This window comes from Pieris brassicae, chromosome 9 (genome assembly GCF_905147105.1).
Source record: "Pieris brassicae chromosome 9, ilPieBrab1.1, whole genome shotgun sequence".
Taxonomy (NCBI): domain Eukaryota; kingdom Metazoa; phylum Arthropoda; class Insecta; order Lepidoptera; family Pieridae; genus Pieris; species Pieris brassicae.
In genome coordinates, this window is record NC_059673.1 from 18419769 (window position 1) to 18444814 (window position 25046).

General features: G+C 33.8%; 1 protein-coding gene across 2 annotated transcripts in view; it reads right to left on the reverse strand.

Annotated features, from left to right (window-relative positions):
• The window catches only part of LOC123714382 (netrin receptor UNC5C-like), a 74586-nt gene that overhangs the window by 40449 nt on the left and 9091 nt on the right, over positions 1–25046 (reverse strand). For both annotated transcript variants that reach the window (XM_045668618.1, XM_045668617.1), the window contains exons 3-4: positions 17846–18409; positions 1830–2029 (exon numbers count right to left, since the gene is read on the reverse strand). In XM_045668618.1, coding sequence (XP_045524574.1) covers positions 1830–2029; positions 17846–18409 — 764 coding nt within the window. The remainder of the gene's footprint in view (positions 1–1829; positions 2030–17845; positions 18410–25046) is intronic.

Sequence of the window (25046 nt, forward strand, 5' to 3'; positions counted from 1 at the left end):
AAATTATTTAGATTAAGGGTCTGATTCACAATGTACTAATAAGTTCTACATAAGTTCCAAATAAACCATTTATTACTTATTGGTAGGATAAACACTATTGCAGCGTTTCACGACTGCAACTGATATAGCGCTACTCGTCACAAAGTCGAACATAAGTTATGAGTACTATGAAACGCGAAATTTCTTAAAATTAAATAATTTATATGTTGCATAGCTATTTGGTACTTTATTCATACATTGTAAACCGACCCTAAGTCTCACAGATTCTTTATTTCAAATATAGCAAAATAATATTGACAACGAAAATACTTTATTTATAAAGTAGATTTTTATTTACATTTATGTTAAATGAGATGTAATCACTTTCAATAAATCGTTTATAAATTAATTTATTTTAATATAACTGTAGATTTGCAGAACCTAAGTATAGTTATAATTAAAATAATTATGTATTTTGTAAGTCGGTATTCATCATGATTGTAACACATGTTATCATTGTTTTTATTTGCGGTTAAATTAATTACAGTCAAGGATTCCAATGTTTATGACCTCATAAAAGTATAGGAATGAGATTGATGAGCACAACGATAAACGTATAATTAAAATAAACGGTTAATTTATAAGCTTAATAAGATTTTACTTAATACATATCCCACGATAATTAAAATATAAGCTGTATTTAGACGATTCTTTCAATATCACGTTAGTTACTAAAATGATTAAAGTTGTTTTCTTGTCTGATGTGTTATTTTTCTATCGAGAAGTTGATGATCAGTCTTTGCACCTAAAACAATTCTAATACCTCTCAGTGCAAACAACGCTTCCGAAAATATTGTCTTACTACTTTTGGATTTCACCAGTTTGTGTTCACGCTTAAGTTTACTCTTACAGCTTACATTGTCAATAGCATCGTGAGCAGTGGTAACGCGTGTCACTTTCCGACTTCCCTGTTCGACATGGCTGAGTGTAAATTCAAGATTCAATTGGTGACTATTGGCTAAGATTCTGATCAAAGGAGAAGAATGCTTATTTAGAAAGCATGCTTTCGCAAACTACAACTACAAAACCATGTAGCAATATTCAACAGGACGACAACGCCCAAAAATAATAACAAAATGCAAATGAGATAATGTTTCATACAATAGCATTCCCAAGCTTGATCCGTCTCGGAATAAATTTCATGAACAGAATTAGTTTTAAAATAAAACAATAGCGAATGAAAGTTTGAGTTAATCACGTTACAATATGAAATATTCAGTTTTTAATTAACTTAAAGAAGTTATAAAGCTTTTCACGGATGAAAATGAATATGTATTACGTATATTTTCTTACTCAACGGCGTCTCACAGAAAAGAGACCTCTTTAATTTAAAATAAATGATTGTAAAGTTTTTAAATCGCTTAAACAGTTTAACCTCTGTTAATATATTAAATTGTTCAGTTGCGCTACAACCACTTTAGGCCTGAGCCTCTGATTTCTGTACCTGTTTCATGATTTGTAAATATAATGGCCAAGTATGAAAAGCCTCCCAGTACCTGCTTACACAGGCCGTCGACTTTTTGGGTCTGAGGCAAGCCGGTTTCCTCACGATGTTTTTCTTCACCGTTCGATCGAATGTTAAATGCGCACATAGAGTGAAATGCCATTGATGCGGGGATCAAACCTATGACCTCGGAGATGAGAGTTGCACGCTGAAGCCACTAGGCCAACCTTTGCCTCATCTTTTAACATATTACTTTATTGTTGTCAAAGGTCGCTGCACATGGGTTATATATACTTACGTTCAAGTCGTCTTTATAGATAGGAAGAGTACAAGTGTTTTTATTTACCTGTAAAGAAGCCCTCGATATCAGCAAGTTCCCTTCAGCAGAAATAAGTACGTTATGGTCTTGCTGGAGTGGGATGCCATTTTTTAGCCAGGATATCCTCGGAGCTGGTGCCGCACTTGGTGGAGAACAGCGTAATGATGCTGCTGATCCGGCTTCTACTGCTGTAGAGGCGGGTGATATTGCGAACTGCTTCTTAAGATCTGGAAAAAAGAGATTTAAATGTTGATATTGATTTCATTTGCAATATCTCTTAGTTTAAGTTTTGTTATTGTGAATGAATATTTAGTACCGGAAAATAGTTATGCATAAGATATTTTCTTGGAATGAAAGCTAATATCAGTATCTGTGCCAAATTAGCAACATCTTGCAGCAGTTCTGACGCAGGAACCATCGATGCCAGTTGCGATGAAAATGTTATCGGATCCATAACTTGCAAATGATGCTTAATTAATGAACTTAAAATGATAATTAAAAGCTTGTAAACTTTTAAGTACCAAGATTGTTTTGGTAAGATAAGCCTTATAAAAAGCTTACTACAGCAAAATTAAAAAGCTGAAATAAATATACTTACGATTAGAACACATTTTAAAATAAAAACAATATAGCAAAATGAGACATATTTATGTTTTATAAACATAGTAACGTATTTGGCGCGACATATATTTTTCGTACTTTAAACCGCATGTCCATGCAGATTTCAACTCCAAATGTGTCGTAATAAATTATAACGTCCTGAATTTATCTGTTTTGACTTGGAACAAAGCTTTTAATATATTCTTCTGACAATTTACACCATCTGTCTTGCTCGGTGTCTTTTATATTGTACAGGATTTATGTTTAAACGCGAACATAATTAACCAGAAGCTCTTAAGTGTTTTAATTGTTCATATAAATAATTTAAGACTGTGTCGCAGATGGATTAACGCACATAACGCAATCTTGTAAGTATTAATAATTGTAATGTATATATATTTATTATACCTTTTGGTAAGTTATACCGCCGCTCATGGACAATGCCAAATACCTCGTAAGTACGATGCCGGACACTCTTAATAATTATAAGTAGTGGTGCTAACAATCGGAAAAAGGATTGGATTTTTTTTATTTATAAAACTAAGGGTAAACTGGCAGGAGGCTCACCCGATGTTAAGTGATAACTAATTGGTAGCTAAAGCTCTATTCTTGAAGGACCCTAAGTCAAATTGGTTCGGAAATACTCCGAGCTGGTTCCACATAGTGGCGGTGCGCAAGAACTGCCGTAAAATCGCTTAGTTCTGTGTCCGAAGTAAATACTTTGGGTAGATAAAACCAATAATTGATGACGTAATGTTTGACATTGACATTTACGTCACGGGATATTCATTAAATATCAGCATAGCCAAACTAAAAATAATGAAAAATTGTGTCTGCAAAATGCTACTTATTGTCTACTGTATTTACTTATGAAGTAGTATTTGTAGGGAATACAAACATTTTTACAATTTTCGTCACAAAAGCGTTGTTGAAATCATATCAAAACGTGAAACTATTTCAATCACAGAAATATCCTATTTCAAGATTAGTGTTTTCAAAATGAACAGACTCTTGAGTGCGCTCCATAAATCTGAGTGGAGCTCGCTCCATTACTCTCCCGCGATATGTTTGTTCTGCTGACAACCTTTGTGCGAATCTCTAGGACTCTTTGGTATAGCCAGGTATAGATCTCACGTTCGTACATTAATCTTCATATGGTATTTTTACACCCCTATATCATCAAAGGCTTATATTTAAAGACAATCTGGACGAAGTTTTTTATACTTACAAACATTAATTAATCTGGCTGGTTGTAATTGTTATTATAAATGTAATATACGGTTAAACTTTTCAGTTCTTTCCTTTCAATAATCTACTACGTTTAACACAATGACCAGGGTTACATCTAAACATTAGGTAATTAGGCATACCACCCATTGTGTTTAATAACTATTTTTTATAATAACTATCAAACTGCGTTCAAAATTTACGATGTAAAAATGCACCAAACATGTATTTTTCGTGTGTAAACCCTACTATAGAAGGGTTGTCCTGTACTAATTAACCCTTTTGCAAGGGCAATACTTTGTATCCCCTATTCATTATACACTTATGTACTGTAATTTTATATGATATTGTTATTTAAGTATCTTTAGGTGAGATACTTCCGTAGGCCAAATGTTACATACTTTGACCATTTAATACATTTAGCCAAACACTATCTTATCTCTCAGTTACTAAATATTTTTAAACGGTTTAAATTATGATTTCATTTGACTTATAATAAATTTACAATATTCTTAACCTACATAGTAATAAGGATAATTAACTGATAATTAGAAAATAAAAACAAAGTTTAAAGTTTAATACACAGCCACAGTTAACTATAGATTTGCCATTTATAAGCTTCTACTTGTCTATGAATAAGTTTTGATCATACTTGGCATCTGTTTTAGATTAAACTAAAGTTTAGTAGTCCCACTTAACTTAACACTAAATTAAACCTTCACGATACCTTTAAAAAAAGATTGATCAGTGTTTATTTAAAACTGAGTATTAAGACATTATCTTAGACTGTGTCGCAGATGTATTAACGCACATAACGCAAACTTGCAAGTATTAATAATTGTAATGTATATATATACATTATACCTGTTGGTAAGTTATACCGCCGCTCATGGACAATGCCAAATACCTCGTAAGTACGTTGCCGGACACTCTTAATATTTTTATATAATTATAAGTAGTGGTGCTAAAAAAGATTGACCAGTGTTTATTTAAAACTAGAGTATTAAGACATTAATTGGCATCAGATATCTCTTACATATAAGTCACTAAGGCTTTCAATAAATTTAAAAATACAGGCCGTAGTTCACCAATCAATCACAATACTATTTCCTAGCAATTTCCATTACAACTCGCCCTCGTTTAATTGGTAAATGAATAGCAATTATGCTCGTGAGACTAGAGCACAATAATCGACGATCTTCGATTATTTTTTTATTAGTTTTTATTAAGATTGACGTGAGAACGTGTTGTTATGCAATTTAAAAGCGGAAGCGAGCTATTGATTTTGTATAATTGTATAATTTAATATGGAAATTGTGTAGTGAAATGCAATTAATGGTTTAATGAATTAATCATTGCATTATTAAAAGGCATGAGCTATTTTGTTAATAGACTAGCTTTGCTCCAAGTAGAATTGCTTTTTTCATAATTCTACAAGTACTTAAAATATAACTAGTTTTATAAATTCTTAATTTGAATTTGGGAACTTGTATAAGACCATTTTTATCAAAGTTCAAAGTATCTTACGGTGTGAGTGAAAACTGTGTGAATTGATACTGTTCTCATGCTGTTTAGGAATTTTCGCCATGTCGGCACCGCGGCCCGGAAATGCAGACAAAGGTGGACATAGGACATCAACTAGCTACGCATACAAATGAATTCGGATCCTTTGTGAAATGTGCAAATACGTTTCTTTCGTGTATTTGAAACAAAACTGTATAATTGCAGTATTTTAAACAGTTTTACTCAAAATGTAATGTTAATTCTTAATAGATATTATAGTGATAATTACATATAATATATTCTATCACTATAAACATATAGCTGGTTCAGCTATGATGTTTTTTTAAACATGTCACCGTAAATCTTCACTTGCAGCATCTGTATACTTTTTTTAATAATTAAGTTAAATAAATTATGTTTATCGATAATATTAAATGTATTAAAATAATATACTTGTTATAATTATTTTCAAAGTACTCCAGTTATTGTTCGAAGAATATAAAAGAATATTATTTCAAAACTCAATTCCATTTACCGACTTAAAGAGTCTACGGTTATTAATCGGCTTATAAAGAGAAAAGTAACTTGTATTTTTCTTTGTTCCTAATAGATATGAAGTAAAAAACAATAGCTGAAAATACTTTTTTTGTTATGGTGGAAATTCCTTTAAGCATTTAAAAGACAGGTCTATGTGGAGCTCGAGTCAATCCAGGTGCTTTGTTTTACAGAAAACAGGATTAGCTGTATCTACCTCGAGTATTTCCAAGATGATTTCGCATTCTACCTGAGTGATGTTGGAAGGTGCCAAGGAAGTAAGGAAAACATATGTGTCAGATGAGCGAACTAAGTATATACCCAGACGGGTTTCTATCGGTATTTGTTTATTACTGTTCAAGTCAAGTCTTTTTTACAAAAATAAATTCTACGAAAAAGGTCAGAGATTCCTTTTCTTTTGTTGAAATAAATGTATCTTTGTATATATTCAGGCGAACGGTTTGATTAGTTAATAACAAATTATTATCACAATCTATCTGTTTTTTTTTAGGAGCAGTATTGGCCTAGTGGCTTCAGCGTGCCCCATCGAGATCGTAAGTTCGATCCCCGACTGTGCACCAGACCTAAAAAGGTTGTAGCGCCATTGATTTATTTATTTATCAGTGTTTTATATGAATAAAAATGAATCGCATAAGTTGCAAAACTCGAATTGGGCCAAATCGAGTAAATTTCTTAAGTTTCTTGAACTTTGGGAAAGGTTTTTATGGAAAGAAAACATTTTTGTTCCTGTAATCTTGTACGCTTTACGTATATATATTATTCCGATGTGAACACTACCGCTTCTGCCTTGTACCATCATTGCGCAATGGAAACTGTCCCATAATTGTAATTGGATCGCTAAAGGCCCTATTTTGTTAACATATCAAGTTATTATAATTGACATTTCAATCAATGATATTTTTGAATGTCATATGAGTATGCGGGTGTTATTGTTCCTCAAATGCTCATTTAGGCTCATATAAAATAGATCGTTTGATTGATATGATTTCGGAATAATTAACTTAAAGGACATTTAGGTATTTAATCTGCAAAAAGAAATAATAAGTCCATTCTTAACCAACTAAAAACCACAAGACTGTCGACTATCATTTACAAACTGGTGTTTTAACATCTTGCCAGGAGTGGACAAATAATCTCGACACGTTGGCAATGGTAGGGAGGAGTGATGGCAGAAGACAGTACGCCTACTCGTTGTATTGACCAAATAAAGACTTCATGGGTTTTAACTGGGGATTGAGGGTAGTGGAGGCAGCAAGTCGGTGTATCGCTTTTGGTTTTCAGTACAGTATTGAAGTTTACGAAGAAGATATTTAATTATACACCTAAAGTAGTGCGACACTTAACCTTAGATATCGTTATTTGTTTTGGCAATCAGGTGATAAGGTTCCTCTCTGGTTTCTTTTACCTATGTTGGCCATAGACATTTTGTATGATAATTTGATATTTTAAAAGAGTACCAAGAGTTTTTTACGCCGGCTTCTTCTCTCGGTTTGCCGATGAGTAGGAATGTCTACCTATACAAATTTAATGAATTGGAATAAGTGATGTATACGTAATATACAGTCTTATATTGAATAAACATATTTTATTTTATTTATGATTTAGCCTGACGCACACCGTCGACTTTTTGGGTTTAAAGCCTGTCTCACGATGTTTTCTTACACTAAGTCTACTATCAATTACCAGATTTCAGGTATGAATGTCGCATGCTCAAGCCAATAGTATAAATATATATAAATAAATCACCAATACATCAATACATTAGTTAATAACGTATTATATAAGGAAGCTCGCGAGTGCCAATATTTTAAGATTTGGTTCGCTCTTTTCTTGAAAGACCCTAATTGGTTCAGAAATACTTTAGTGGGCAGCTGGTCCACATAGCGCGGGAAAAATGCACGCTCAGATGTGAACCTTAACAAATGCTAGTTGTCTGTCAATACTTTGACACAATTTTTTTTTTAATTATGTATCCTAATACATACAGGCAAACGGGCAGGAGACTCACCTGATGTAAAGTGATACCGCCGCCCATGGACACACACATGAAAAATATAGTATATATTATTCTGATTTGAAAGTTTTAGTAAACACAGACAACCAGTTCGATTTATGACGATTTGATACCAGCAAAAGTGTTCTGCATTTTTGTACCTTTGGCTTTTGGCTTATCCTATGAACAGGAAAATAATGAGACATATATATTTGTACACAGTATTAACGTGATTCAACTAATCTGCTAGGAAATCGTTATACATGACGCTCATAACATCTAAATATACGAAGACGCCACTCGGCCTAATTGCATACTGTACACGCTTTAAATTCTCATTCCGACAGTTTTAATTGTTCCACGAGCTTTAAATACGCTCAGAAGAGGCAACTACACGGCTATTAATGATAATACTTAGTGTAGGAGATGAACGTATTTGGGATTTCGCGGCTGCATCTTATTGGTTTAAGACACTTGAATACAAACGCTGACCCGCGAAACGATGTTTTGATATAAATATGTTAATACATTATTTGAATATACTTTTATTTAGGTATGTTTAAATGATTTGGTTTAAGGTTTATGTAATATAAATATTTAAATTCTATACTAAGACTTTATTATCAATAATTTATGTCATATGTATTAATGATCTTATGACTTAGGGGTTTAAAAAACAGTTGGCGATAGATTCGAAAATCTACCTAATATAAAAAAATGTGTGCGTGTACACACACACACACATACACACGTAAGAAGTGAGACTTCTTTATGACCTTATTTTTCGAAAAATTATCTACTATATGCAACTTTACAGAAATTGGTTAGATAAAATTTATTTTATTATTAGGTTATTTTATTATCATAGACATGAATACAAATAACACAATTATTTCACTTCATTGATTGTAATAGAATTATTACTATCATTGTTATTGTTATTATATATTTAAGGTTTTAATGCCTTGGAATTTCTTCGAATCCATAAAAAAATGGCTTTAAAAAAGATGGCGCGCAACGGAAAAATGTGACGCGTAACCAAAAAATGTGACGGTATTTTTTTCCAACGCCGATAAAGAAGTTTCACTTCAAAAAAAAGTCAGTCAGTCATATAAATCAGTCAAGCCGGTTTGTACTTAGATTACAAACACTGTTACACGAGAATTTTATATATAATTTTAATTATATTATCATTTTGTTAAATTTAAGATAAACAGTCTTAAGGAACATAACCTCTACTTCACAGTATTGGCGTAAATTGTACTTAATTTGAATATGCAGATTAACCAGAGACTAGAGAAGACCATTAAGTTACTTAATAACATAAGTTAACATACGTTCTAAGATAATTCAGATATAAACTAAACGTTCAAATTACTGAAGCGAACGATGGGAACGTTACCAAAGTTTTGTAACATGACAGTTAGTTCGTACAGTCAAAACCTGATATAGCGACATTGAAGGGACCGTATACTTGCCGACGTTATATCCGATAGTTGTTATAAGCAATACATAAGTATATACAAGTACAGGAGTTATATTAGTTGTGTAGTTATATTATCATAGGTATCTATCTAGAATAGGTTATGTATGTGAACTTGTTGTCAAATCAAATGTCAGAAAAGAAATGGAAATATTTATTAAGAAATAATTAGAATACAAAATGTACTTAGCTACTTACAGTACAGGTTATAAGACTACACTAGTTTTTAAAGTAATCAGTCATTTTCGTCTGTTTTTTTTTTAGCCTAGTCTCAAATATTTTTTGCATTTTACGTTTCATACTCCTCAAGGTATGAGTATCATCAGTATTAAACTGGTCGTTAAAGGCAACAAATTTTTGCAAAACTGTTATAGCGTTAAGAGCCTCGAAAATTGTTGATGGCTGAAACTGTTCTTCTGGGTCTTGCTGGTCTTCGTTTTCGTCGTCAGTGTTATGATTGTTACTTTCAGCTTCTGCAAGAATTTCTTCCTCAGTAGCTAAGGCGCACACGGCGACACTGTCATCTATTCCAATAAATTCCTCTATCTCAATACTTTGTTCTGTAGCAGTAGATCTTTGCAACTGAGCAACCAATTCAGCAAGTGCTACGTTGTCATCTTCATCTGTAGATTGTATCATTCTTGCTAGCGGAATATCATCGTCGTTCTCCGCTTGTGATGGAGAGAGCTCTTTGAAACCTGCATGGCGAAAGCAGTTGGCTATAGTGGTCTGTGTGACCTTTTCCCAAGCTTCCGATATCATTAGAATTGCATCCAGAACACTAAGACTTTTAGTATCTTTGCTGTTTTCAATATTCTGTATCATTTGTAGCACTTGAAGTTTTCTGTATTGTGTTTTTAAAGCTTTTATCACTCCTTGGTCCATGGGCTGTAAAACAGAGGTGACATTGGGCGGTAAGAACACAAGCTTTATGTATTTCAGATTGGAGACTACAGAATGAGCGGGACAGTTGTCTACTAGGAGAAGTATTTTATTTCCTCCAGACTTCAATTCTGCATCCCAGCTACGCAGCCATTTTTCAAAAATTTGCGATGTCATCCAGGACCTAGTGTTGTTTTCATAAGTTACAGGCAAAGATTGAATGTTCTTAAAGCAACGCGGTTTTTTAGCTTTTCCTATCACCAAAAGTTTTCTTTTACATGAACCAGTCATATTTGCCGCAACCAATACTGTAATTCTTGTTTTGGACAACTTTCCGCCCTTGCATTCCTCGCCTTTGAATTTAAGTGTTTTGTCAGGGGTTAAATTGTAAAACAATCCTGTTTCATCAGCATTAAAGATTTCCTCTGGTGTGTATCCTTCGCATAGTGCAGGCCACTTATGAGAGAGCCACTCTTCAGACACTCCTTTAGAAACGCCAGCCGCTTCACCACAAACTTTTCCTGCCACAATATTATGACGAGCACGAAAACGTTGTACCCAAGACGACGAACACTTAAAATTTTCCTTAGCCATAAGACGAGCAAAGTCATTGGCTTTTTGTTGCAGAATCGGACCACTTATTGGGACATTGTTTGCCCTCTGATGTTTAAACCATGTTAATAAAGCATCTTCTATAACTTTATGTTTACTTGTCCTTGCTCGTTTAAGTTTTAAAGAGTTGTTTTCGAAAATAACTTTTATTTTATCTCTATTCTTCCAAATCGTTGATATCGTAGAGTGCGAAACTCCACATTCCGTTGCAATTTCACTATTTGACTCGCCATTTTCTAATCTCCATATGACATGAGATTTTTCTTCAATAGAAAACACTTTCCTCTTTTTTTGCGACATGATAACGCATAAATGCACGGTCTAATCAAAACCAACACTTATAAATCAAGCTGTTACTCACGCAGTCATTTAGCGCACTAAACAATTGGTGTAAAATATGCAAGGTCAAATGGCCGGGAAGAGGTTCGGGAGAAAGTGCGTAGGTAATAATACGCCTAAATATTCCTTCAATGCTTATCAATAAGATTTAAAATCGTCCGTATTGTTTTGTTTTGCTGGGACAAGAAGCGGTTGGTCGTTATAGTCGATGAATATCGGTAAAGTTTCGTCGTTGTAAGCGATATGTCGCTGTATCCGATGTTGTTATAGGCGGTACGTTTGCTGAATAGTTTACTAGAGATTCGGGCGGGACCTTACAAACTGGCTGTAATAACCGATCGGTCGTTGTAAACGATGTCGTTATAATCGATTTCGACTGTATATTATAAATATGTCAAAATATGAAGTCATAATAACTGAAACGGCTTGGGTGTGGAAAAGAGCGCCATATTACAACAGCCGTTTTTAAATGTAAAGGTTCTCCGTTACAGACAATTTACATCAATCGGTCTTACTCGGAAACACAAGATCACCGTATCTTCTACCGCATTTACGAAGGAAAGTGTTAAGAGTAGTTGTTTGGATTAATACCTGTAGCTAAGTTTCATCATCGAATGTCGATGCAAAATACGCAATCCCACGAATATCACTTCGACATCCGTCATTCCACAAGTAAGCGTTTCAAAAGGCAGATTTTGCCGCGCACCACCACTATGTAGAACCAGCTGAATACATTTGGATTTTGGAATCCTTCAAGAGCGTACTAATTCTTAAAAGGACGACTGACTCTGAGCAGCAGAGACTCTGGCATTGAGTGTCTAAGGACGGAGGTATCACTTAGCATCAGGTGAGCCTCCAGCCCGTTTCCCCGTTCAAGAAAAAAAACCCCATTGTAATATTAACATACTAATTAAGTCATAGTCATCTTATGACGGTATTAAAATAATAGACGTCACTAAACATTCTAAAAATCATGAAGGATTATAGAGTATTTTCACAATCATACGAATATTAACTAGTTCTCACCTGTCGTAAGTGATTCCAGCGTTTTGAGATTCATCTCCTACACTATGCATCTTACGGAATCGAGAGTGCGCGTAAAAGTGTCACAGCTAAGTCTTCTAAGCAAAGATTTACGGATACTTACAGTCTTTATACGCAGTTTAACGTTCCTACATGTGTTGCTCTGCGGTGGGTTCAAGAACAATATTGATAGCGAAACAGCTGTTTTATCCCTATCTTTATGTGAATAATTTTCCTTGAATTTCACTAAGATCCGAAGTTTCTTGCTTCACATTGGAACTCACTAACTACAATTGGGATGTAATTACATTTCAATTTGTAATTACGTTTAAACTGAAGCGTAGTCCTCAAAAAGTTTACCGTCTCCGTTGACTCACATCAACACCAAAACAAAAATGATTGGGGCTTGATAGGTAGAGCTTTATTGCGTCAAAACTGGTCAATGAACGATGTCCCATGATGGAGGGATATCAAAATTACGTCTTATACATTTAAAAAGCTTAGTTTTACGTTTGCATAGTTTACGTAATTTCTATGAAGTGTAGGCATACAGCAAGAAGAAACTGTTGTACCACTGAAGGTGATTTTGAGCCGTGATTTATCTATTTATTCATTTCGTACCCCTACACGTAACATCAGTTATATACAACAAACTCAATTATACTAAAAATATAGCCAAAGATGGAATACACAATATCTACAATAAGAATCAAGGATTAAAATAAATACGTATTACTTATGGATGTGTGATAGTGTGAAAGTGAGGGTATGTATATAGGGTGTGATGCAGGTAATTTAGGTGCAAAATCTATGTACATAAGTGGAAAGTATAGGATGGCAAATATATATAAATATAGTTTTTTTATGTAATAGCAGGCAAACGGGCAGGAGTCTCATCTGATGTTAAGTGATACCGCCGCCCATGGACACTCACATTGCCAGAAGGCTCGCAAGTGCGTTGCCGGCCTTTCAAGAATTAGCACGCTCTTTTCTTGAAGGACCCTAAGCTGAATTGTTTCGGAAATACTTAAGTGGGCAGCTAGTTCCACATGGTAGCAAAAAATGTATGTCCAAATTTCGTCAATTAAGTTAGTAACTTTTGTGTATATATTATTCTGGCTGCCATTTAATATCTACTAACAGTTTAAATTAAATTCGCACCCAAAAGCATTATAGTGACCATTTTGATACCATGTAGGATTGCGAATTGTGCTCAGGAAATGAAATGCTCTGAAGTAATTTATGGGCCACGAACACAAGCTATGCCCTACTTATCATTTGCGGCCATCGCAGTTCCATTACCCCGAATCATAGTTAGGTTCGCGATAATTATTCTTGTTAAAATTTACTTTAAGTTTGGACATTGTGTCAGAAAATTTATGGTTTAAAATCTACACTGCCTTTTAAGTTATTTTGGTAGGATAACTCAGAATATTAAAAAAATATTATTTTCCTTAACTAAAAGAACTGATAATCATTATTTTTTGGTACTACTTATCTTAGCATTTTTAATATAAATAAAAGCATAAGAATTTAATTTGATTTGTTTAAACCTTAGTACGTCTACAGTAGATAAATTATTTTTCTGTCTATTAGATCTGTTGATAAATAAATTGTTTCCCGGCTACTGAACTGAAAACTGCGCTTTACAGACATATACAAACACGTATAATCCAAATGCGTGGCCTAGGTATTATGAAAATTGAACTTGTTAAAATTACGAAACGAGAGGTGATTTTCAGAGCTTTGGAGCTTTTCAAATAAAAACTGGATGAAATATGGAGTTATAAAGCCGGTTGATGACCCTCTATTGAAACTAGAACGCAAAAGCCCAAATAAAATTTATTAGTTCAAGCCCGCGGATAAAAAGTTTTTCGAACCAGCTTCTCTATATAATTATTAAAACATTGGTTTTTCGTTAAGTTACTAACTGAACGATATTGTTCACGTGTGTGTGGACGTAATTTAAAAATAAAATACAGTTTTTATTTCTTATGCGACCATTGAGTAATTTTGTTATTAACATTTTACGAAGGTGGAAAGGGCCAACAGGGAGAGTCCACCTCTTGCACGGTGGGCTGATGAGCTTAAAGAAGTCGGTAAAGAAAAGAGACGGAGCCTATTGAGGCATATACTCAATAAAAGGTCCTTGGAAAAAAAATAGTAATTTCTGTGTAACATTTTAAGTGTGTGTTACATATTTTGTAAAGACAGATGTTTCAAGGAATAAATGAGGCTTAATTATTGTAAATATAGTATTTATAATATATATAGTATATATAATATACATAACTAGCTTTACATAATATAAACTTACAAATAAGTTAGTATAAATATTTTAGGACGAAGGAGCAAACGGACGCTTGATATGTCCGTGGTCGAACATTAAGATTTGGTACGGACTTTTCTCGAATCTCGGAAATACTTCAATCTGTAGTTCTAGTAATTAATTCAGAGTCAAAATATCGAAAAATAAATTATATAAATATCTCCTTTATTGATTAAATCTAACGGTTGCAAGCAGGCAGGTGCAGTTAATATTATTCTTTCCATTTAATATTCAATGTGCCTGTCTCCAAAAGCGATGTTAAGCGAAGTAAATGAATGCTATGTAAATACAGTTGCATCATAAATATGCATTCGATAAATTAAAATAAATGACTCAGGTAATATATTTCTTACTGTAATAGATGTTAATAACTAACGGTGAAAAATGGCTATATTTGTTAACGCACCGTTTTTCATCTCTGAGATCTCTGGCCCAGATCTAAAAAGATTGTAGCACCACTGATTTGTGTTATTTGTGTATTGGTGTAATTTTACTACATACTAATAAAAATAACAATTCTAATATAGACGCGGAGTCTTCGTTAACAAAGGTAGCAAAAAAGTCATGATTATATTGAATTATACCTACCAATGTGCTATAGTTATATATAAGAAAATTATAAAAATAAGAATCTGTTTATAACGAATAAACTCAAAAACTACCGGGCCGAATTAAAAAAAAAACACAATTAAAATGAATTATATATACATCTATACATATAATATTTAAAAGATAACGTCCAGCATAGCAAAGCAGTCTTGAATATTAACAAAACATTACTTAACAATTCGAGACTTATAATATAAAATCGATAGAACATCCACGAAGACACATAAAATAGACAATAAATCTACAAGACGCCAGACACTTATTTAATATCCGCTATGATTTATCCAACATTGAATTAAATTGAGGCCTCTAATGGATTTTATAAATACTCATATATCTTACAATATTTGATGGGCAACCAACCCATTCGTCATGTCAAAACAAATTTCCAAACGATCGTCGGTACGGTAATTGGATTATTGTGTTTTTTTAAAGGTGTACTTAAATGGCTGAAAAGTAGTATTTATGTTAAAATAGCTTTTACACATTAAGAAAACACTTTTTAAACGGATCGAAGCTATGTATTGTCACGGTGACCACGCACGCTGTAAAGCACGCGAAACGTCGGAAAAAAATTAAAATTATGTAAATAATTATAAGTTTTTAATAATTATACATAGCTTCAATCCGTTTAAAAAGTGTTTCCTTGGCTGAAAAGTGTTTATGAGAAACCATTGTAAACGTTTGGGTTCAAGAAAGAATAGAAGTCTGACGAGCTTAAGAGAAAATTAAAAACCCATGTAGAGTTACGGTCTTGTCTTTTGTTAACCGTCACCGTGACCACGCACGCTGAAAAGCACGCGAAACGTCGGAAAAAATGTAGAATTTAGAATTATGTAAATAATTATAAGTTTTTAATAATAATACATAGCTTTAATCCGTTCAAAAAGAGTTACGGTCTGCTTTTCTACAAGAATTTTGGCAAATTATATTTTATTTATTAACCCGAAGAGGCTTCCACGGATCTCCACTTCCTACGCTGCTGACATGCCTTTCTCGCTTTATCAACTTTAATGACTTCCACCACACTCGTCGAAGGTTTAACGTGTCCCATTTCTAGTACCTCCTGTTCCAGGTGTGTAAGACAAGACCTACCCAACTCGATATCACCATCCACGATTTCTTTGTACTTAGCAACCGCTTCCTATTCATCACTTCTGCATGGACAAACTGCTAAGCATTTCGTATCCTTGTCACTACGTGCTCTTTCAACTCACAAGCACGCTCTTTTTATAATTGTTCAATAATCTCAAAATTACGAAGACTCTCTCTAGCCACTAGTCTAACATATCTCTAGGTTGAAAGAAAACACTTTTTTAACCCGATTAAAGCTATTGGTCACGGTGACCACGCACGCTGTAAAGCACGCGAAACGTCGGAAAAAATTAAATTTATGTAAAATAATTATAAGTTTATAATAATACAAATAGCTTTAATCCGGTTAAAAAAGTGTTTTCTTTCAATGTGTAAAAGCTATGTCAACAAAAGACACTACTATATCTCTATGTTGTTATTTTTTTTTATTTCTACACGACACTAATACGGACAGACCGCAGCACATATAGAAATATATTTCGAAAAGTTAATATATTATAAATAAAAATAAAAATGGGTTTAATCATTCATTTGGGAACCTTTTTGAGTAAGAAAAATACCTGTCCCAGTTCTTCCATAACAAACTTAATAGTAAGTTCCATAAAATATGTTTTCTTTTTCAAATTCATCTTTTTTTATAAGCCTGTCTACATATAGCTTCTGGCGAAGTCAATCCTTACATTCTGACCGACATTGAGCCCCGAGTTATTTAAGCAATAAATTACAAAAGCTTATACGAAGTGACTGACAAGTATTTGAAAAAAGGATCACTGAGACACCATTCCAAGAACGATGTTTTTATTTGAAGTATGTTAATGTCATAAACTTCCTGAAGCTTAGAGGAAACAAGAATATTCATAGAAAATTTAATTTTAACTAAAAGACAGTCACGGTTCAAGAAAGTAGGTTATATCAAAATAACCGACGGAAATACTCAAATTATGAACTTTTACTAAACATTGCATCACGGCACAGAATATTTGAAAGAGTTGGGTGGAGTTGCTTTCCATTATATATATGGGTGTATAGCCATATGAGGGAGGAGTTACAAACCTTCCTTTAAACATACTTATGCTAATATAATCTAAAATATCTACAAATAGCATAAGGTAACAAATACACTTTTTGCCGCCGACATTTTGAAGAATTGGTAGTTCTTAACAGTCGAACTGTTTCGGAAAAAACTTCGGAAGATGGCTCCACAGTGGCGGTGAAATGAAAATTCGTTTACGTTAAAGATTTTACCAAATAAACGTACCAAATGGATGTATAGAAATAAAATGGCAAGTCAAAAATTCTATCTGTATGGAGAACTCAGTCCAACTGTTCCAATTCCACTACCAGCCATTTACACCGGATATGATTTTATGCATTTAGTATCATGCATTTATTGACGTTTTTATTGCTATCGTTTGTGTTTCACCGATATTTTATTCTTTAATATTCATCGGTACTACAGGTGTCGGGCTGTTTAGGACCAACGTGACAACAAGTCATAAATTTACAGGTCACATAATTCATATTCATTTATTAAATGTTCTTAGATTTCAATTTATTACATTATGCTAACTGTACCAAATCTCTAATATATTTATGATAATATATTGGTGCTTTTTTTTGTAAAGCTTTTATATAATAGAGCTTTAACGTTTTTATACTTAGTAGTGAAATAGTAATGAATCTTTTTGTGTTTCATTATTTTTCTACTTTGTGGATTTGAGGTTTGATGGTTTCCTTTATCGGCATTCGTTAAGCCGGAGGGAAATGTTAAAGAATAGAAAAAGTCTACTTACAAGCTAATTCCACAATCGCTGGTTGACTCCTTATATCTCCGCGACTGCTCCACGCGTGACATTTGCACGCGAAGCGATCTTCACCAAAATACTCCTCCAAATGATCCCTAGTCACATTACACTCGGCTTCCACAATTCTGATCCCACTTTGAGGGTCCACGAACTCAAACTGAGTACTTCCCACTGACCTAACATCGTTACACATAAAATACACTTGCAAAGCATTTGCCGCACGACACCGCAAAGTCGCTGGTTTATTTCGCACCACATATGCATGTTGAGGCTCTAGTAAAAACATAGGTAACTCAGAGGAGCTCTGTAGCAAATGGTCTCCAGAGAGAGACGGCAGCTCGTCTGCATCATCTCTGCTCTCGTGGTCGTCATCCTTGTGACCCTCGTGGTCGTAATCTTCTTCCAAATAGTCTCTATGTGGCGGCGGATTCTTCTCTGAGTTGTAGGGGTCCAATGCTTCAACACCCGCTGGATGTGCATACTCTGGTCTCAGGGGAATTGGTGGAGTTTGTGCTGTCGTGGTATTCTCAGGGTCTGTTGAGCTCGACTCCTCTGAAAAGAAAAAGCAATATTAATTACAGAATTTACACTATTATATTAAGCTCAAACAAAAATAAACACCCTTATAATACGTTCTAATTGTAGATGGTTAATAAAGTCGCGTGCCAGTTAAAATAAACGACAACTGTCATAATAACTCCTCCCTTGAGAACACCATCGATTTCTCTCAGAAGTCCGCACCTGGTTGACGCCTCACTCGCGCCTGTTTACACGCAAAACATAGATATTTGGATACTGTATACCCCACTTTACCAAAATTCACATTAAACATCCGAAATGCCACCTAGAATCTGTGCAAGAAGGATGAATTTTGAATTGACAAAAATTGAAGCACCCTCCGCAAAATTTCGCTCAGAAATCGTTATCGGCACATCAGTGTATGTTTCTCCTCCAACAGTGTTGACAGTAATACTCTAGTATTGTGTTACTATTTGAAATGTGGAATGGTACGAAAATAAACCGCATGTCACGTGAGACGCGGATAACTTAATTAGTTTCACTTCCGAGTTATTTCTATTTCCGATTCTGTGGGGCCGGGTGTGATTTCCTTCGAGAGCTATTTTACGTTAATGAGATTGGGCGTTTTTTCATTGATAACGGATATGGAATTTTAACTGATTTTCACGGTTGACTGACCAATAATTAAGTTATGTTGACTTATCCATTAAAATATAAAGTAAATTTAAGGAATGTTATACGAGAAACATATAATGCAAAATCCAATAAAAGATTGACATGCGTATCGGTTGAAGAGAAATGCCAAGTAGGAACTTCCAAGAACGGGAACATAAATATTTACGAAGGTAACTTCTCTACCTGTTGTATATCATGAGCTTGAATCAATAATTCTGAAACAAAGAGAGGAAGGCTAATCGCTTGAGTAAAGTTTTTAACGTTATAAAATGTTATGGTGTATTGAACATTTACGGTCACAATGCGATAATAAATTTATGCGTATAGTAACGAACACATTTATTATAATATGATTATTATATGGAAAGGTTTATTTCTTAATTTGAATAAGTAATAATAATATTCAATGGCGCTACAACCTTTTTTTTTGGTTCTCAGATATCTATATCTGTTTCAGTGTATGCCTTCTGTGCCTGACAAACACCGTCGACTTTTGAGTCTAAGGCATGTCGTCGTTCGAGCTAATGTTAAATGTACACATAGAAAGAAAATCCATTGGTGCACATCCGGGGATCGAACCTACGACCTCAGGGATGAGAGTCGCACGCTGAAGCCACTGGGCCAACACTGCTCATCATTGAATACGTAATATACCTAACAACATTCTGGGGTATATTAAATACATAAAATAACGTACAACCTTTTAGATTTGAGCCTCAGATTTCTGTATGTGTTTCATGATCATTAGTCAATCTAATAGGCAAGTAGGTGATAAGCCTGGGCTTGACACACGTAGACTTTTTGTGTTTAAGGTAACCGGTTTTCTCACGATGTTTTAAATCACGAGTGAATGTTAAATGGTATTAAATATAAATTAAAATTTCTGTATGTATTGTCATTGTTTGCTTCCTTCTACTAAACAAAGGCATTACGAATCCTTTATAATATTGAAAAGAAATTACTTATATAATCTTAAATCATGTATCAGCCGTACAACCATATAATTAAATTTATCACAAGTATTTCGTTAGCGTAACCGGTACATTCTAAATTTGAATTTTGGATGTAATTTTCTAAAATCCAATCAAATGAAAAGCGTATGAGGTTTTAATCAATATTCCCATGTCACACACTCGTCTAGGCTGACGTGGGTTTGTCAATTAAATATTCTATTAGAGGCGTTTGATTAACGCTTATATCGGAGCTTACTTAACACATTGAGCAACCTCTACATTTTAATTGGTTTTAGCTGACTGGTTTCCGAGTATATTTCTTTTGACTTATGAAATTTTACGGGCCGTAGGGCACGCGATAAATCACCTGGCTGATAATTTATAGAAATAATTTAGTGTTTCAATTAAAGGTTAAAACTAAGGAGCTTTGCACAACAATGAATGTGTGAATTTCAACATAAATAAATCAAAATTAGTGAGGATATAAATTTCTACACAGTACCGATTCCGTCATACCTGTTTGCGAAGCCAAAAAAACTTAGAGAATGTGATGCTGTGTTTGTTTATTTTTGAATCGTCATGGAGTGATAATGATGACACTTTATCTTATATATTTCGAAGCGCACCAATAAATCGATCCTGAACCGACCCGTCTACCGACAGAGTTTTATCTAAAGAAGCAATGAGAACTTGGAGAAACTGATCGTGGTCAGTAATACAGAAGGGATCACGTTGCCGTACACCAATCAGATGGACCGATCAAGTGAAAGGCTCCTCGTCCTCAAAAGTATTAACTCACTGTTAAAAGAGAGTACAGAAGCTGGTGGAAACAGATTGTCCATTCCAGACTGACCACGACGCTCTGACATAAGCTATCGACGCTACACGCTTTACACGCTATATTAGGTGGGCTAACATAGAAAATATTTTATTTTATTTTATTGAAATGTAAATTCAACATTGTTGCTCTCGAGAGCAATACAAAAACCATCATATAGTGGTGATACAAATGTGCGATACCTTTTTTCAGTACAATTTGTGTTTAGCCTCAAAATATGCTTCAGTTTCTTGAGGTCAGAGAACAGGAAAAAGCCGCTATTCGAAGCCCAATTCATGGATTACTGTCATCGTTACATAGATATTTTAAACATTTTTCCCTTCGATGGAATTTCAACAATGCTATCATTACCGTTATTGTATTAGCTATTAATTTTAAAGTTCAAATAAGTTCTATCGACATCGCCCTTTATCGACCATTCACGATTCTTATAACTACGTGTTGTTATCTCGTTACGAAAGAGGCTATTTAACGTACACGCCACAAAGCGGCTTAAATAATGATTTAAGTTACGGCCCATTATGTATCGTAAGTAGTTTGTTTTTTATACATTTACGTTGTTTTTGATGTAAGTAGAACTTTCTTTTGGGTTGTATCTGGTGTTATTACAAATAAAATAAATACTATTCACCGAATGGTCGTCGCACTCGTATTTTAACATCGTCCATATGCGGAGGTATGACTAACATCAGATCAACTTTTCCATTTAATAAAAAATTGAAATTAATTTTAGTTATTGGCACTTAAAAACTTGCAGTGTTGGCCTAGTGGTTTCAGCGTGTGACTTTCATCCGTAAGGTCGTAGGTTCTAGGCTATGTACAAATGAACTTTCTTTCTAACTGCGCCTTTAACATTCACTCGTACGGTGATAGAACCGGCTCGCCTTAGAACCAAAAGTCTCTACTTGCCTATTAGATTAACAAATAATCATGAAACAGATACATAAATCTGAGGACTAGACTCAAAAGATTGATTTTACATTACTTAATAAATTAATTTTATAAACGTAGTCCATTCATTTAATTAAAGCACGTAAATAATTAAATAAGTTATTAAAACCATTGTAATAAGCGCTTTACAAAGACCATTTTTTTTACGACCACGCTTCAAATTATGTGTTAACAGATATGTACAAGTAAAATAGAGCAAATGAGGAAATTTATCTTGTACGCAAAAGATTTCCCAACATTTGTTTAACTAGTTAAAACATCGCATACCCAAAAGGCGGAAATCGAAAACAAATGGCTTATCGCCACAATTTGAAATATGCCTCTTCTGATGAATGAGAAAATTCCAACTACTAATGAGATCTAAAAATAATGTCATCGCTTCTGAGATCAAAGGGACCGCAGCAATGTGGCATTCTTGTAATTTAAGGATAATGATTTGAATTTAATGATTAATGAAACGTCTCGTTTTTAAATGCCACGTAAAGTTTTTTTTTATATTTTAAATCTCTAAATAACTATTTATGTAGTTATAAATTTATGAAATGTTTACGATAAAGCGATTTCAATATTATTAGTCTTTGTGGTGTTTCAGGACTTAAGATATTACGCTAATACATAAAATTCTCGATGCACGGTGTTTGTAATTAAACTCCTCCGAAATGGCTCGACCGATTTTTGTGAATTTTCAGGTCTGCGACTCGGACAACATCTCTCATCAACATTTTTCATCCCCCTAAATGTTAGGGGTAATCCTGAATTTTACTTTTTTATTTTTTAGACATTTTTATTTTATTTTTTTATATTACAGCATACTAAAATACATGCAACCATTCGTTTTACACCTCTACAATCAAAACCATTTTTTTATTATAGTAGATAGTTATTTTTATTCAACTGAAAAATGTTTCCCTGAAATAATATACATTGCGAAACAACCGGGTCAGCTAATAACATATAATTGTTTCGAGCTACCAGCCCTAAGCTTTATTTAATTATATATGACCTCTAGTTAAATTTACAGTAAATTAAATTATACTAAACTTTCATTTTACGATAGAAATCCACCAAGTACTGACCTAAAGATGTCCCCTTTAAATGAAGTGTTAGAAAACACTTATCAGTGGAATTCAGTTTGGAGATGCCATACCTTCCACTAGATACGAGAGCTTATTGATGAGAAGTACTTAATCACCATCTCGAAATCCTCAAATGCACTCGAGTCGCCGCCGGCTCCACAATGAGAAATCGTACTTCTAGTAATGCGTTTTCATCTCGGTGACAGAATGTACCTAATGGCTTTTAAATCTTTGGGATTTTTATCTGATTGAAAGGAGAAAATTACTAGTTTTTTCTTAATGAAGTATCTTTGAGTTTACAAGAGTTTAATCACTTGGTTTTATAAAAAAGATAGTATTTCACGCTGGGCCTCTAACAAGTAAATCGAAATTGGTCTGTTATTGAAATAATTAAATTGTTTGATAGGGCCTTTAATAGGCACAGACTAAATATTGGTATAATAAATTGAATTACTAAAATAGTTACCCAATTACATCGAGACATTCCGTAAATTGAATGCAATTCATGATAATAAATTGTGAGAGAAGAAACTGGTAACCAGTAAGCAGGTGTCATTAAATCTAACATTTAAAATTATTAATTACTTAAGAATTTTATTGGTCCATTATAAATATAATATCTCATACATGCAATGCATTAAAGCAATTCCATTAAGTGAATGGATTCATTTAAAAGTATGATCAAATTAAACAGACCAAATATCTCTGGCTTATCATAGTACTTTTACTCTATTGAGTAATGGTGGGTCATTAAAGCTAACACCCACTTTTTATCGCCCAGCATTACAGATGTAAGTAAAAAGTGCTTGAACCAAATATAGACGAATAAAATTAAGCGTATCGGTCGTTACTCCCTAAGCATTTAAATAGAACTTGTAATGATAGACTCACACTAAAGAATGTCAATAAACGATGCAAAGAAATCATATTGAGTCCATGAATAGTTACTGAAAGGCATACATTATTCTCTATGAAAATATGGCCTGGAAATGCAGTGAAATATCTCTTTCCATTTAGCACTTAAAGTATTTCTCAACTACAAATAAAACTACAATCGCTGAAACACTGCAAAGCACGCAATATAGTGCTCCATTTCAATCGTACAATGATGGAGATAAAGGCGAAATAAATCTGAATTCTGATACATCTGTTCAAAGAGCATCATAAAACATTCAAGGGGTGCTTGCATCCGTTCAGGAGACGCCTCAGTATGCAGTTTGCTCGTAAATGCACTCAAGAGGAGACATAAAATGCACTACTAGTTAATGGCAATGTGGGTGGAGATTAAAAGTAAATCAAATGTTATAGCTTTGTCTGTGACTCATTATCAGACCTAAGTAGTACTTGACCCAACGAGTTGTTTTCTTCCAGCAAAATAAAGAGTTTTAAACCAACTTTATGTGAATTTAGTAATCTGTCTTACACTGTAACTTCAATAACTTAGGTTTCGCTGTGAGATGACGTCGTTATTATTACTACGGCCTTTTGTTAGAACTCTGTAATTTCTCCCAATTAGTGGAAATCTACATAGGTCTCATGTGTAAAGCTTTAACGAATATTCCGGCTTTATTATTTGACTTTGCTTAGTAAAAACAACAGACCTGGCAACAATAAAAAGCTCGTAACTTATCCAATTTGAAACTTACATGGTCATTCGTGAGTCAATTCCATACAATTGCGTGGCGTTTGAAATCGTGAGGTGATTTTTGCGAAATAGGACAGTCGAGTTATCAGTGACTCAGCGATTAATCTAATAAGATAAGCTGTGTCAAACCACGCTCCGTTTGATTTTAATCTCAAGAAGACTGGAGAAATACATTAATATTTGCACGCGAAAGCAGACGGTTAATTTTATGGGTAACTAGGTTCCGCTTGATGTTTAACTCTGCTAAATATTATGTTTGATATATCATACATTGTTACTGTTTTGATAAATTCCTTTTTTAAAGCTTAAACCATTTTTTTTATTAACTTTAATGAATGATATTAGGATAAGTTTGTCTTTTTTATGTATTAGTGGGCAAACGGGCAAAAAGCTCTCCTGATGTTAAGTGATATGTACACTCAAATTACCAGAAGTTTCGCAAGTGCGTTGCCCGCCTTTTAAGATTTTTTCTCCTTTTCTTGAACGACCTCAAGTCGAATTGGTTCGGAAAAACTAAAGTGGGCAGCTCCTT